Source organism: Pediculus humanus, genomic scaffold (assembly GCF_000006295.1).
Source record: "Pediculus humanus corporis 1103172107612 genomic scaffold, whole genome shotgun sequence".
Taxonomy (NCBI): Eukaryota; Metazoa; Arthropoda; class Insecta; order Psocodea; family Pediculidae; genus Pediculus; species Pediculus humanus.
Window position 1 is genome coordinate 130,500 of NW_002987226.1, and position 15,140 is coordinate 145,639.

The 15,140-nt window shown below is 24.9% G+C and overlaps 3 protein-coding genes across 3 annotated transcripts; 1 reads left to right on the forward strand and 2 right to left on the reverse strand.

The window, feature by feature from the left end:
* Positions 1-2,986: 2,986 nt before the first annotated feature.
* Phum_PHUM241290 (uncharacterized protein) lies at positions 2,987-4,209 on the reverse strand (the record flags this gene model as incomplete). The annotated part of the gene is made up of 3 exons (XM_002426158.1): positions 2,987-3,048; positions 3,274-3,636; positions 3,717-4,209. The coding sequence occupies 3 exons, from the start codon at positions 4,207-4,209 to the stop codon at positions 2,987-2,989; spliced, it is 918 nt and encodes a 305-aa protein (XP_002426203.1).
* A 442-nt stretch (positions 4,210-4,651) lies between these two features.
* Positions 4,652-7,446, forward strand: Phum_PHUM241300 (serine palmitoyltransferase, putative; the record flags this gene model as incomplete). The annotated part of the gene is made up of 7 exons (XM_002426159.1): positions 4,652-4,777; positions 5,291-5,518; positions 5,706-5,860; positions 5,936-6,270; positions 6,418-6,773; positions 6,867-7,129; positions 7,209-7,446. The coding sequence occupies 7 exons, from the start codon at positions 4,652-4,654 to the stop codon at positions 7,444-7,446; spliced, it is 1,701 nt and encodes a 566-aa protein (XP_002426204.1).
* A 2,186-nt stretch (positions 7,447-9,632) lies between these two features.
* Phum_PHUM241310 (uncharacterized protein) lies at positions 9,633-12,438 on the reverse strand (the record flags this gene model as incomplete). The annotated part of the gene is made up of 11 exons (XM_002426160.1): positions 9,633-9,865; positions 9,927-10,064; positions 10,148-10,277; positions 10,356-10,486; positions 10,562-10,717; positions 10,787-10,964; positions 11,044-11,282; positions 11,358-11,683; positions 11,754-11,878; positions 12,009-12,093; positions 12,230-12,438. The coding sequence occupies 11 exons, from the start codon at positions 12,436-12,438 to the stop codon at positions 9,633-9,635; spliced, it is 1,950 nt and encodes a 649-aa protein (XP_002426205.1).
* Positions 12,439-15,140: the final 2,702 nt, after the last annotated feature.

Here is a 15,140-nt window from a genome sequence, read left to right on the forward strand (position 1 = left end):
AAAAATCTATCATTTATGCTCGTTTTTATTTTCTAATGTATTATACTCATAATAAACTCATTTAAAAAATTTATCATTTATTTAATATTCAAAATCATGTTCGACAATCTATTTGATTGATTGATTTATTGATTTATTACGACTAATTTTAAACAACATTGGACAAACTCGAATATAAAATTTAAATTTGTATTTCCAAATTTTTTATTTATTTTTATTAACCGAGCAGAAAGAAATGTGTCTAAAAATTTAATTTTTACACGTCAGCCATTTTTAGAATATGCGAAACGCAAACAAAGTATTGTATTCACTTTTTCATCCTTCCTCCTCCTCCTCCTCCTCCTCCTATTACCACTTATTTAAAACTAATAACTTAAAATTAATATAATTCGAACCTTAAATTAAATTTAAAAATTAAAACAAAAATCAACAAAAAGCAACCCAAAAAGAAATAACAAAATTATAAAATATAATCGATAATTGCGTGCGAAGGATACGCGATACCTTATTTTTCTTCATTTTTTTTTTTTTTTTGCAAAATACTAAAACCTAAACCTAACTGCAACTGCATTTGTTCAACAAAAAAAAAAAAAAAAAAAAGACAACAACAAGAATGTTCTTCATTTTTTTTTTCTTTTCTTCTTTCAATTAACCTAAAAAAAGGTTAAAGAACGCCTAATGTTGTCTTGCCTGCACGTTTTTTATAACGCCGTGAAAAAAATACAATTTTTAATTTTTATAATTACATTTATATATATAATTTAAAAATAATAATAATAATAATAATAATAATAATAATAATAAAATATAAATGCAAGGAAAACAACGCCTTTTGAAAATTTATTCAAAGTGTGAATAAATTTGGGATTTTCATCAACCTTGAATATTCTATTATAGGTTCACAATAGTAATTAACAATGTATTTTGTGGCATTGTTTGTTTGTTTGAATCATCATCATCATCATCATCATCAACAATTAAAAAAGATTTCAAAGCCACAATCAATCAATGATATAAGATATAAAATTTAATTTTTTTTTTTTGTCTTCTGCTTTATCTAATAAAGGAGGAAATAATAAGACACATATACAGTAACAGAATCAATCTAATTTTTAACTTTAGTAAAAAAAAAAGGCGTAATACGTCATCGATCACTTACAACAACCAAATAACATCATCATTATTATTATTATCGATTTAAATTATTAAATTAATTCCTCGCAATTATTTATATATACATACGACTTACAAGGATTAATTAACGTAAATGTTTTATTGTTGTCGGTGGTTGTCGTCGTCGATGTTGGTTGTTGTTCTTCTAGGCCATTTTGTGATAATTTCGATCTGGCCTTTTCTTGTACTTCATCAACGATTTGATGAGCGACATTTTTTAAATCACTCGCATCCATCGTTTCCGACGATATTATGTTTAAAATTTTTTATACTTTACGAAAAAATAATTAAATTAATAATAATTAAAAAAAGAAAAAAAAAAAAAAGATTTACAATTTTTAAACTCTTTAAAATGAATAATAATTTTCTTTTAACATGTTATGCAGTAAATTTGACCGTTCGAATTATTTTCCCGACTGATAGTACCACCGACAGCGCCTCTGACGGATATTTTTCAAACTAATATACGTAATCAATACGATATCGAGCGTTGTAATTGTAAAATGATATAATTTAAATTTATTATTAAAAATTTTTTTTTTTTTTTTTTTTTTTTTTTTTTTTTTAGTACTTGCATACGAAAATTTGCGTAAATAAACGTAATCAATTACAACATGATTTTAACTTAAATAATAATTAACACGAATAAACCCACGGCATCGTTAATGGGAAAAAAAAAAAAAAAAAAAAAACAAAAACAAAATTTTTTTCCTACATCTTATGGTTCCCTTTTGAACTTCAAAAAAAAAAAAAAATTTTTTGTTTTAATCTCGGAAAAATTTTTTTAAAGAAATTCAAATGCTCGGTCATTGAACACAATGACAAACCATTGAGAGAATGATAATGAATATTCAAATGGAATTTAAAAAAAACAAAACACAATGAAGTATTTGTTTCTCCATGAACATTGTTCACAATACAAACTAATATTATTTTGTACCATTCAAAAAGTTAAAGATTAATTTTGTGCACTTTTGTTCGCAATCATAATTAAATATTCAAAATTGTTTTTAGAGGCCAATTTCCCTTTAAAGCTTTACAATAGAAGTTAAAAAGTCATAACCATCATTAAAGCAAGTGAAACAAATTGATAAATTTCTTTTAATCAAACTATGGTGGTAATTCAACCAAATCAAATCAAACAGGTATATAATAAGTATTTCAACAATTTTTTTTTTTTTTTTTTTTCATAGTAAATATTTTACACTATGTGATATGTAATAAGCAAGTGAATATTTTTTTTTTTGTGTGTGTGTGACAGTAATAACAAAACCGTATAATAGTTAAATTTAACGAGTATAAAAAATTATTTATGTAAAAATAATATTAATAATAAGGTTACTAACTAAATTAAGGCATAAAAAGGTATAATAAATTAAAGTTAAAAAAAAAAATTGTGTGGTGCCCTATAATTATATAACGTTTCAAATTTAATCAGGTAAAATAAAATTGTATGGATTGTTCGGTAAAAAAATTTTTTTTGTAATTTGATTCAACAATTGTTTGTTTGATTTTTTCATATTACACATATTTAAAGCGTTGATTTATTTATTTACTCATGTTTAAAAATAATATGTCAACTATTGTTAAAATTTTAAAAATAAATTTGGATGAGTGTAATTTTGCTAAAAAATTTTTGTAGGAGGAAAAAGTCGAAATTTTTAAAAAAATATGTTTTCAAAGGGTATCTCTCAAATTTTAAACTGCTAAATATGTTTTTCTTTAACATTAAAGAAAAAATATAATATTATAAATTATTAAAAATGTAATTTTGTAAAAAAAAAAAAAAAAAATGAAGCATTTATCTGTGTTTTCATCGGCGAATCGAATATGAGAAAATATTCATAAAATATAAATAATGCATGAGTAATAATACTGAGTAATAATGTGAATAAATATAACCATGCCAATATGAATAAAAGGGATATGTACAGTTTAAAACTCTTTAAAAAATTTTTTTCAAATCAGTAATTTAAATCTTGCATACAACACCTCGATTGTGGGATTTTTAATTTCTTTTTTATAATGAAAATATTTGGTAAAAAAAATAGTTTAGTTGTTAGTATAAATTATAGTTAAAAAAAAAAAAAATAAACTCACCAAGTCCTATAGCAGATAAAAATTGTTTTCCTTCTATAACTCCTATTTCTGGATAATCTTTTGGTATCGGTTCAGGTACTTCATCGCTATCTGATATGTCATCTTCATAAACTTTTTTCACATGCAAACCATCTCCTAAAGCATGAGAATATTCATGATCTCTAAAAGAGTCTGATTTATTAATATCTTTAGCAGATGAATTAATATCCATTCCTTTTTCGCTATGAGATTTCTTATCTAACGAAGAATTTTTTCCAAAATTATCATCAAAATCTGCTGAATACATGGATGATACTTGATCCGTTTTTGGTAGAAGCGAAACATTTTCAGAATCTTGAAATTCTTTATCGTAGTCGTGCGAATCTGAATTATAAATAAAAATTATGTGAGAAAATAATTTTAAATGCATTCAAATATAAAAAAAAAAAAAAAAAAATGTTTACCTTCGATTTTCTTATTATTCTCGTCAAGAAACGATTCATTCATTCTACTTCCATCATTTTGATTTTTGGTTTGATCAAAATTTATTAAATCATTAAAATCATCATCGAGATTTTTATTCTCCTCATTTGAATACATTTGCTTATCATCTAATGATTCTTTAACAGGTTCTACCTCTTTTTGCTTTTTCTCCATCTCATTTTGTAAAAAATCAGATGAGTCATTATTAAAAATATCATCCTTGTTACTGATCTGTTCTACGTTTTCTTTAACGTAGGGTTTATTGAATGAATCGCCTGTCTGACGTTTATTTCTTTCTTCTGTTTCCGACAGTAGAAATTGAGAAGTAATATCTTTTATTGATGAATTATCTTTGTTAATATATTCAAAGTCTTCAAGTGACTCAACATCACGTTTTAAAGGTTGCAGCTGAGGAATAGTGTCTTGGGAGGGGCTCTTTTTCTTTTCCTCGTCTGAAGACATGTCATATTCCATATTGAAATAATTCAATTAAATATGTTTCAAATAATAATGATAAATACACAAATTTTGTTTTAACAAATATTATTTTGTCACAAACACAATTAATTTTATTGCAACATACAACACCACAACTTGTGAACTCAAACTCAAAACTTTAAACCGGCAAATTAAATATGGCTGACTTGAACAAAACAATGACTTAACCTTACTTTTAAAATAAATACTGATCTATAAAATAATATAAAAACCTTTCATTAGGTTTGAAATTAATTTTTTATAACTTTTTCACAGGAAATAAAAATTAGTTTGAATTAGATGTCTATACAAGTTTAAAACTCAACTCGTAGTAACCGCGCAAGCGCACAATTGAAAATTTTCAATTCAAATATCTAAATCTTTCGAAAAAAACAAGTAGACGGGGGGCAAAAGGAGCGCGGGCTTGAAACAAAACAGAATGGCAGTTAATGGAACTGTAAATAGCACACGCAAAGATTTCTCATCAAAAATTACAAATAATTTAAAATGTCTGAATGGGAATAAAAATGGATTTGTGAATCATTTTAAAAATAAAGAAATTAACGTAAGTAAAATTCATATTATTATTGACAAAATGCGAAATCGGTGGCGTGATTAGTTAGACCCCGCCTTTGCGGTTATGTGTGAAATAACAGATTTTTTTTTATGTATATTGATAAGCGGTTCCTTTTTTCCACAATTTTATACTTTAAAACAAATTAAAATGTAAGGGTAGTAATTTGAAGTACTTGTTCTTCAAATGTCAATAAAGTTCTAACCTACAGATATTTGCCGGACTTTAACAAAAAATTTCAAATTAAAATAGCTGTTTCGTGCTAAAACACCTACTGAAAAAATGTATAAATTAATTTTTTGTCATTTAGAGTATAAATTGAAATAAAATTAATTCATTTTAATAATAAACTTTTCATTTCAAAGTAATAAGCATTTTCAAACGTCAAGTTTTCGCTTGATTGTTTTGTTCGTTAAATATAATACTGTTAAATCCTTTTAATCTTATTATTCTTTATCTGATTAACGTCGAAAAAGCAAATATATTTCTTTTTTTTTTGTTCAGGTTGAAGTTCAGGAAAATTGCAATGGATTTTTACAACAAAAACTTTCCATTAACAGTGTACAAGAAAAGAAAAAAAAAATGGAAAAACCTAAGGATAGAGAATCATTTGAAGAAGTTCCCTTGTACACTGCTGTTATGACTTATTTAGGTTTTTATATTCTTATGATTTTAGGGTATATTAATCAATTATTTTTTACACCAAAAGTTGCTGTTGAAAAACACAGAGATGTAAGTTTAATTGTTTTAATGTAATTTAAATGTTTTAATTATCACATTCATAATCCGAGTATAATGAACACTGAAAGCTAAATTTTTAGTTGTGTTTTAAAGTTTCAAAACTTACAGTTTTTTTGCATATACTTTTAGAGAATAACTTTTTCTAAAACATGTGCCTGAAATAGTTTTTTTTTCACAGGGTTATGTTCCTTTATATGATGCATTTGAAAAGTTTTACATGAGATATGTTTACAGAAGGGTTAGGGATTGTTGGAATCAACCGATTTGTAGTGTGCCAGGAGCAGAAGTCGTACTAAAAGATAGAGTCACTCATGATTATGGGTGGAGTTTTCAGTAAGTCAAAAAGTAAATCAAAAGTGATGTGAAACTTAAATATTATATTTCTCTGAAAAAATTCAATCATTTTAGATTTACAGGAACGGAAACTAAGTGCCTAAATTTGGGGTCATATAATTATTTAGGTTTTGCCGAATCTTCTGGCCCTTGTGCAGAAGCAGCAAAAGAAGCACTTTTACAATATGGTGCAGCACTTTGTTCACCTGTACGTGAATATGGAACAACTCCTTTACATATTGAATTAGAAAAGACTACAGCAAGGTTTCTCGGAGTCGAGGATGCCATTGTTTTCGGCATGGGGTTTGCTACTAATTCTCTTAATATTCCATGTCTAGTCAGTTCTGGCTGCTTGGTTTTGAGCGATGAAAAAAACCATGCTAGTTTAATTTTAGGATTGAGATTATCAGGTAAGAAAATTTAATGTGTTCATTTTTGTGAAGTAAGCTATCACATTAAAAATATTTGGCTTAAGATTGGTTATTTGTAATATTTAAATATAATTCAAATGTCGTTTTTCTTTGTGTGATTCAACTAATTTTGACTTTTCCCCCCAGGAGCCTCAATTAAGGTTTTCAAACACAACAATATGAAATCTTTAGAAAAAGTCATTCGTCAAAGTATTATTGCGGGTCAACCCAAAACTGGTGAACCATGGAAAAAAATTCTAATTGTTGTGGAAGGAGTTTTCAGCATGGAGGGCTCTATTGTACATCTTCCCGAACTGTTAAGAATCAAAAAAAAGTACAAAGCTTATTTATATTTGGATGAAGCTCATAGTATTGGAGCTTTAGGAGAAAATGGTAGAGGTGTCGTAGATTACTACAATTGTGATCCTAAAGATGTGGACGTATTGATGGGGACATTTACAAAAAGTTTTGGTTCGGCTGGTGGCTACATAGCCGGTTCAAAGGTAGTGGTGTTTTAGTAATTGATTGCAAAAAAAAAAAATTTAAACAAATTCTTTAATGAAATACTTTAAACAATTTGAATTTTTTTTTTGCAGAAACTTATCGATTACATACGTTTAAATAGTCATGCGGGTTGTTACGCGAGTAGTATGTCTCCACCGATTGCCGCACAAATTTTATCTTCAATGAAAATTATAATGGGTGAAGATGGAACAAACGAAGGGGCTAGAAGAATAAAACAACTGGCAAAAAATACGCAATATTTTAGAAAACGACTCAGACAAATCGGTGTCATCACGTACGGAAATGAAAATTCACCCGTCGTTCCCCTTCTCGTTTACATGTTTTCAAAAATTGGGTAACGATTTCAAAAATACCTTACGAATAAAGCTTTTAAAAAAATATTCAGATGGTTTAATGGGATGTTTTAATTTCAGAGCCGTGGTAAGAACTCTTAAACGGAAAAAAATAGCAACCGTTGGAGTCGGATTTCCAGCAACTCCACTCATGGAAGGACGAATTAGATTTTGCTTATCCGCGGGTCACACTAAAAAACAATTAGATTACGCATTAGACATTATCAGCGATATCTCTGATAAGCTAGGTTTAAAGTATTCCAGATTACCCAAACCCGAAGAGCCTGTGTTATACGAAACTGATAATGAAATTGAATAGGGTGACATTGACTTCATTATTTAACCGATACGAAGAAAAAAAAAGTATTGATAAAATTTAAGCTATATTTACATATAAACCCCTGATATTTTTTTTTTTTTTTTTTTTATGCTTATTTTATGCAATGCAGCTTTTATTTTTCACCGGCGGGTTAGGATAAAACGATTTTCCGTCAGGTACAAAAAAAAAAAAATTATTTTTAATTTGTTGCGAAACGTGTCTTTTTTCCAAACCGAAAAAAAAAAAGAGAGAGAGAGAGTGTGAGAAAGGTAGAGAATTAGGCATAGGTTAAAATTATTATTATTATTAATCAGCTTTAAAATTATTATTGGATACGAGTAGTAGGGAAAACCGTTAGAAAAATCACAAAACTTGAATAATTTTGTAAAATTTTTAAATTTAAATAAATTTATTTAAAACGTAAACGGTAATTGTCGATGACGTTGATCGTCTGAATTTTAAAAATGTTACTACAACACGTCGTGTTTTTTTTTTTTTTTTTTTTTTTTTTTTGCGTTCGAGTAATTAAAAGTTGTTTAAAAAGAAATTAAATATAAAATTTGTTATTAACCGTCACCGATTTAATGTGATAAATAAATAAGTAAATACTAATTTATATAAATCAAAGATAACTTCTTATCTGTTATGAATTTCTGGCTAAAAATATTTATTATCGCGATTAGAATTAAATAATTAGAAAAAATAGAAAAACGTTATTGAAATTATTTTTATAGAATTTTTTTCTCTTTTTTTTTTTTTTTAAATTAATACAAAATAATTATGTTTATACATAAAAAATTATTGTTCTGATTTATACGTTCTTTTTAAAAAAAAAAAAAAAAAATTCCGTTTGTTTCTTACATTCCGACAAATTATAAATTTAAGTAAATGAATAATGTTATAAGTGCCTGATAATTTACGTATTGTGTTATTTAAATTGTAAAGCCAGTCGTAGATAGAGTAAAATAAAATGGCGCGCGAATGTGTGTGTGTGTGTGATATTGTTTATCAAAACAAAAAAAAATTTCCGATTCGATTTTGTACGATAGTAAAATAATAATAATAATATTAATTCAACATAAAAAATAATTTTCTTTGAAAAAAAAGGATAAAATTTAGTATTTACTTATCCGTATTATTATTATTATTATCGTGATAAATTTAAAGAAAAACGAGGGAAAAAAAATCATGTTAGAATTAAGTGCGATTTGTGAATTAATTAGGTTACCATGTAATTATAAATAATTATTATTATTATTATTATTATTATTATTACTGTGTGTATTGTCACTGCCAATTTTTTTTAAAAGTTATTTTATATATTTTAAATGAGGGATTTGTTTTTTTTAATTAATTAATTGATTGACTTAAAATGCTTATTATGATAATATTCGCAATATATCTATCTTTATAATAATTAGTATTGATGTTAATTTTCTTTTTTTTTTTTTTGATTTAAATATTTAATAATAATGATAATAATATTTAAAGAAAGGAGAGAATAAATATTTTAATAAAAATAAATAAGAAAAAAAAATTTAATTTTAAAATGATTTTTCTTTTCATTTTTGACATCGAACAAACGAACAAACAAACGTTAACAAATTTACGTTTTTTTTTTTTTTTTTTTTTTTTTTTTTTTGTTTAATTTTTGTTCCTAACGGATTTTTTTGTTGTTGTTTTGAGCTCATCGAAAAAAATTTTCTTTTGTCATAGAGAAAAAGAAAAACGTGAAAATTCAACACGTAGTGACAAATATCAATTAATTAAATACATTTATTATTAATAAGAAATTTTTTATGAGACGTTTATTACTACAGGAAATGTTAATTTATGATTATTATATTAGAAATTATATTATTAATTAAAAATAAAAACAAAATGGCGATCAAATAATAAAATAGACGAAAAAAAAAAAGAAGGTGTATTGTTAGTAGTTATCTTCTTTACAATATTTGTACTTTTCCCAAAAAAAAAAAATAGGACGTAATTTTTTACGGTAATAATTAATTACCGTTAATGAGTATTATTATTATTATATTAATATATATATTAGTATACGACAACAAATAAAAATTTAGTTTTAAAAGTGACGTAAATAAGATAACCGGAAATAATTACCCGGAAAACGCGAACGGAAAACCCGTTTTAATTAATTTTTATATAAAAAACCGAGTTTTATTTTATCACAGCGTTATTAAATTTCCTTTCATTTTTCTTTTCGATTCTAATTTCATTTCTAGCCATGCATGTGGTGTTATACCGATCACCATGAAAAAAGCCAAAGCGTATAATTTAACCCAAGTGCAAAGTATACCGTGAAAACCGAAAGCAATGGAAAGACCCAAAAATTTAAAAAAATTACCGTGGATAAATGATATTTGCCACGTTGAATCTGGATAAATGTGTAGTAAAACATCTGAAAATGTTTTTAGGGTTAGTTGTTTAGAGTTAGTAAAATTTAAGATTTAATTACTTACTGAAATTTAAAATTTCCCAAATTATGCTGCAAACTCCCCAAGCCGCGGCTATGACGTAAAATAATGCCGAATCATCTTTTGATGGTTTCCACATAAGCAAAACCAAGAGTAAACAAGAGTGAAAAATAAATCCAGTAACTGATAATTAAAAAAATTTCTTATTAATAATAATATCCAATAATATGACGTAAAATATCAAATATTATAATATTATATTTTACCTATAACTAAATATCTAGGTACGTTTTGTAATAATAAACTTAAAGTAAAAGCTGCAACCGATTGTAAGAGTCCCATACTTAAAAAAACCAAACTTATATTTGAAATCCCGAGGGAACACACCACGTACCACTAAAAAAAAAAAAATTCTTTTTTTTATAATTTTTTTTGACTCGATTGTAAAATTTTTTTTTTTTTTTTTAAACTTACCTTGCTAAAATCAGCGTAAATAAAACCTTGATGAAGTCCTATAAATATAGACATTGGAGCAGCTAATTGTAAACGAGGATCTTTAAATGCATTTTTAATTGCTTCGTAAACTGCCATGCTGTGGGGTCTTTCTAACGGATCCTGAAAATAAAAAAATAAATGAAAAGTATCAGGTGAAAAACTCGATATAAGTTTATGTAGGTAACTTACCTGATATAAAAATAATCTGATTTTGTCGGTGAAAACTGCTGTAAGTGTCATGGCTACAACTCCGCAACCTATAAAAACGCTTGTTAACATAGCCGTTGTTTTGCATGAGACTACTAGAGCATCGTACCAGGTTGAATTACTGACTAAATCAACTAAAATAAAATTTTTTTTAGTAACCTACCCAACAACTTTTTGTTAAAAATCAAAAAAAAAACTATTACGATAGTTATTTGTAGGTACGCGATATGGATTTGATTGACTACCACAAACCCATTCTCCACTTTCATTTTCATAAAAAAATGTTTTAAGAATTGTTTCTTCTTGTTCACCATCGCGTGAATAATATAGAAAACTCCATGCTACGATATTTCCAAGTACCATTCCTAAATCCTGAGAAGCCTGAAAAGAAAAAGAAGATATCATTACTTGTGATAACTTATAAATATTCTAATTCAGGTAATTTTTTGCAAAAAATTACCTGTAATCCTCTCGATAGTTTTTGCAATATGCTTTCTTTCGCTTCTCCGTTAATCTGTTCAAATATTTCTTCTTCTTCAGTCATAACATATGATAACTTATTAGTTAGTGTCACTAGGTATGACGCTCTAGCACACGTTATTGGACCAATGCATATTCCAAGAAGTAAGTAAGCTGGAATCAAGCACCGTAATGTTGGATAAAGATGCGCCACGAAGAATACACTTATACAGGCATAACCTACAATTAATAAATAAAATGTGTAATTTTAGTTAAAAAAAAAAATTTTAAACAAGTTGAGGTACTTTTTCTCACCGGAAACTAAAGTCCAATTACATCCTAATAAGTGTATAATTATGGGACTTATTAGAGTAAAAATACTAGCAATGGCAAAAGATGCTGAAAGTAAAAGTGAACCAATATCTGATGATTGAAATAATGAATTTTGTGGCCACCACCATGTACTGACAGAAGATTGTAAAGACATTAAAGGCAGTAATGCAGCTGTGATAGTGAAATGACCTAAGCAAAGTGCGGCAAAATTTCGACATAAAACTTTTCTCGAATATACTGGTCCTAATCTTGAAGGAGTTGAACGAACGACGGCAATTAATTTCCGTACAGAACTGGCACCTCCAGAGCTAAAAAAAATCAAATTTATTTATGTATTGTTTCAAAAAATATTATTAATAAATTTATCTGAATAAAAACCTTGATAAAGAATCTCTTCTTCGTGTAGATCCACGATGAAAATTATAAAGCGTATTATTTGCTGTCCAAGTAGTATTCGATTTAGAAGATCTACTAGACATTGGTGAGTATTTTGATAATCTCAGCTAAAAAAAAATAACTTCTTTTAAATTTACAATTGCATTTAAGGAAGAAAAGAAAGGCAATTAAATATTGGGAAAAGGTAAAGGTATAAGTCTTGTAATAATAAAATCGAAATGAAGCTGCACGATGTACCTGAAGTAAATAATCATCCCAGTTAACATAAGTGCTCGGCATTTGATTATTATATTGAGAACCACTACTTCTTGTATGTCTCACTCTATGATGATGATGATGAGGTTGAATTTGATTTAAATTATGACGAAAACTAAAATAAATCATATTAAAAAAAAATAATAATAATAATTCAATTAATAAGTAATGATTCACATAAAGAGTTTAAAATGAAATCTTACCCTTGTTGTGGATGAAAATTTGAAATTTGTATGTTATTCATTTCTCCTAACGATTCAACATTACTATTTTTTTCACCTTTCAATTTCGATATTTTCTTTTGACTTTCAGATTTTGTAGACATATCATCATTTTCTGGGTCACATAATTCATATTGATAAACTGTATTCGGATCACTGGATAACGAACGAAGATTTGGTAATGAACCCATTTTTCAACACTTATTTTTTACTATAACAAAGTTAATAATTAATTACATAAATTTTAAAAAAAAATAATAATAATAATTAAGTACATATTAATTTTTAAATACCTGTAATGATTTTTTAAAATTTTATTTATATTAAAAAAAAAAAAATCAAAATATTAGCTTTTGACATATTTCACATGTAAATTATGAGTATTTAATAACTTGATTTTAACAAACATTAACTCCATTATTGTAATAATCCTTAACTGAGATTTAAATAAAAAAAACTTCATATTATTATCACAAGTATTTTTTTTTTTGATCCTCTCTATCGAAGAATACTGCGCCGTTTCAAAGAATTGACAGTTTACGCAAACATCCAACAGAAGCCACCATAATCGATTACTTGTTAAAAAAAATTTAAATATTTTTTTCAAAAATTATTCACTTTCTTTTTTACAATTATAAACATACAAATAAATAACTTTTAAACATTTGATTAATAATTATAAATTCATAAAAAATTAATAAAAACTATTTTAAACCTACTTATAAAAAAAAAAAAAAAATAATAATGAGATGTTTTTCGATGTCAGTTTTAACGGAGGGAAACGTATAAACTATTGCCACGTCTTTTTTAGTTTCAAAACAAAATCGACGCCATTTTTAAATATGGCGGAAACTCATAATAGTTTTATAATCCGTTAAGTAAACAAAAACAAAATTTCAATTTTTTTTTTTTTTTCATAAAACAACGTAAAACTAACGTATGAAAAACATTTTTTAACAACATAATTAATTAATTATTTAATAATAAATATATTAATCGATCAAAAACCCCCCAAAAAATAAAAAAAAATTTAATAAAAAAATTATATTTTAACGGACGTTAAAAAACTTAATTCAAAAAAAAAAGGAAATAAAAATTAATAGTAATAAAATAATAAAAAAACATTATTTTAAGAAAATCATTTTATATAATATACTAAATAATGGTCGATATTATTGATCAAGAGTAAATAAATAAAAATAAGGCAAAAATTTAAAAAAAAAAAAAAAAAAGAATAATAATGATAGTTGAGTTTTAAAAAAAACAAATGATATACTTAATAATAAAATCATAATTTTTTTTTTTTTTTGCGGCATTTATTTATATAAAATGCCAACAAGATAGCGATTAAAAATATTTATCAAATATAATAATAATAATTGATCAGTCGTAAAAAAAAAAAAAAAAAAAAAAATTTACATTTTTTTGTTAAAAAAAAAAATCGGGGGGGGGGGATGAAAGCAAAAGAATAATTGAAAGAGTTTATAATAATATTCGTCTAGATGAACTTAATATTTTTTTTTATGTATCATTAAAAAGTTATAAATATATATATATATATATATTTATATATAATTATATACAGACAGTTAGTTAGTTAATGGTGTAAGCTGGTGGGAAAATTTTTTCTAATAAAACCAGTTCACCACAATTATTATTTATTACAATCAATTTTTTTTCTTTTTTTTTTTTTTTTTGAAAAAATAAATAGGTTTAAAATATGTGTTGCAAATAAACCCAAATAACCTTTTTTTTAAAAAAAATTCTCGACTTACAAGCATGGATTTTTATTCAAAATGACTGCAAACCAAAAAAAAAAAAAAAATGATTACACATAACATACAATGAGATAGAGAGAGAGAGAGAGAGAGAGAGAGAGAGAGAGAATACATTTTTGGTCTAATTTCATAGCAAATATTCACAATAATAATAACTATATTTTAAACCTAATTTTTTTCTCATCAAAACTAAATTAAATTAAAAAAATTTATGAATTAAACGAAAATTATAATTTTCCACCCGTAATTAGCCAAATTAAATAATAATAATAATAATTTTTCATTCATTCATTCCTCAATTAAAATTAATTAATATTAATAATAATAATAATAATAATTTAAATTCAAAATTTTTACAAGTTTATCAAGCCTTTCGGTTTGAATTTTGTTTTTTAATAATAATAATATAATAATAATAATAATAATAATAATAATATAATATTTTGTTTTTAAAAAAAAAAAAAAAATTCTCAAAAATAATATAAATATAATGTGTATAGAATAATAATAATAATAATAAACTTTTTTTTTTAAAGTTATTAATCGAAAATTAATTTTACAATTAATAATTATTTAAAGAAAAAAAAAAAATAATCGAAAAAGTAATCAGACATTAAATTATTTCAAAATAATAATAATAATAATAAAAAAGGCTTTCCACGAACAAATCCTTTAAAATAATAATAATATTTATTTATTTTTTATTCTACGTGAAAATTCTAATTTAAATATTAGTTTAGTTTTAAATAATAATAATAATATTGGCCGAAGTTTTAAAATTTGATTTTATATTTTTTTACACTTTCATTTTTTCCTTTTTATTTTCGTTTTTTTTTTTTTTTCCCATTTTGACGTCTACAAAAGTTGTTCACTAATAATAATAATAATTATTTATTTATTTATTCTACATTTTTAATAAATTTGCTAAAAAGAAAATTTTTTATTGAAAAAATATTGCTTGACGAATGAAACATTTATATATCTATATATATTCTTTTCTTTCTTTATTCTTCTTTTTTATACTTATACAATTGAGAGAGAGAGAGAGAGAGAAAAAAAAACATATTTGAAAAATTAATAAATAAAATTATGATAAAAAATAATAATAAATATAT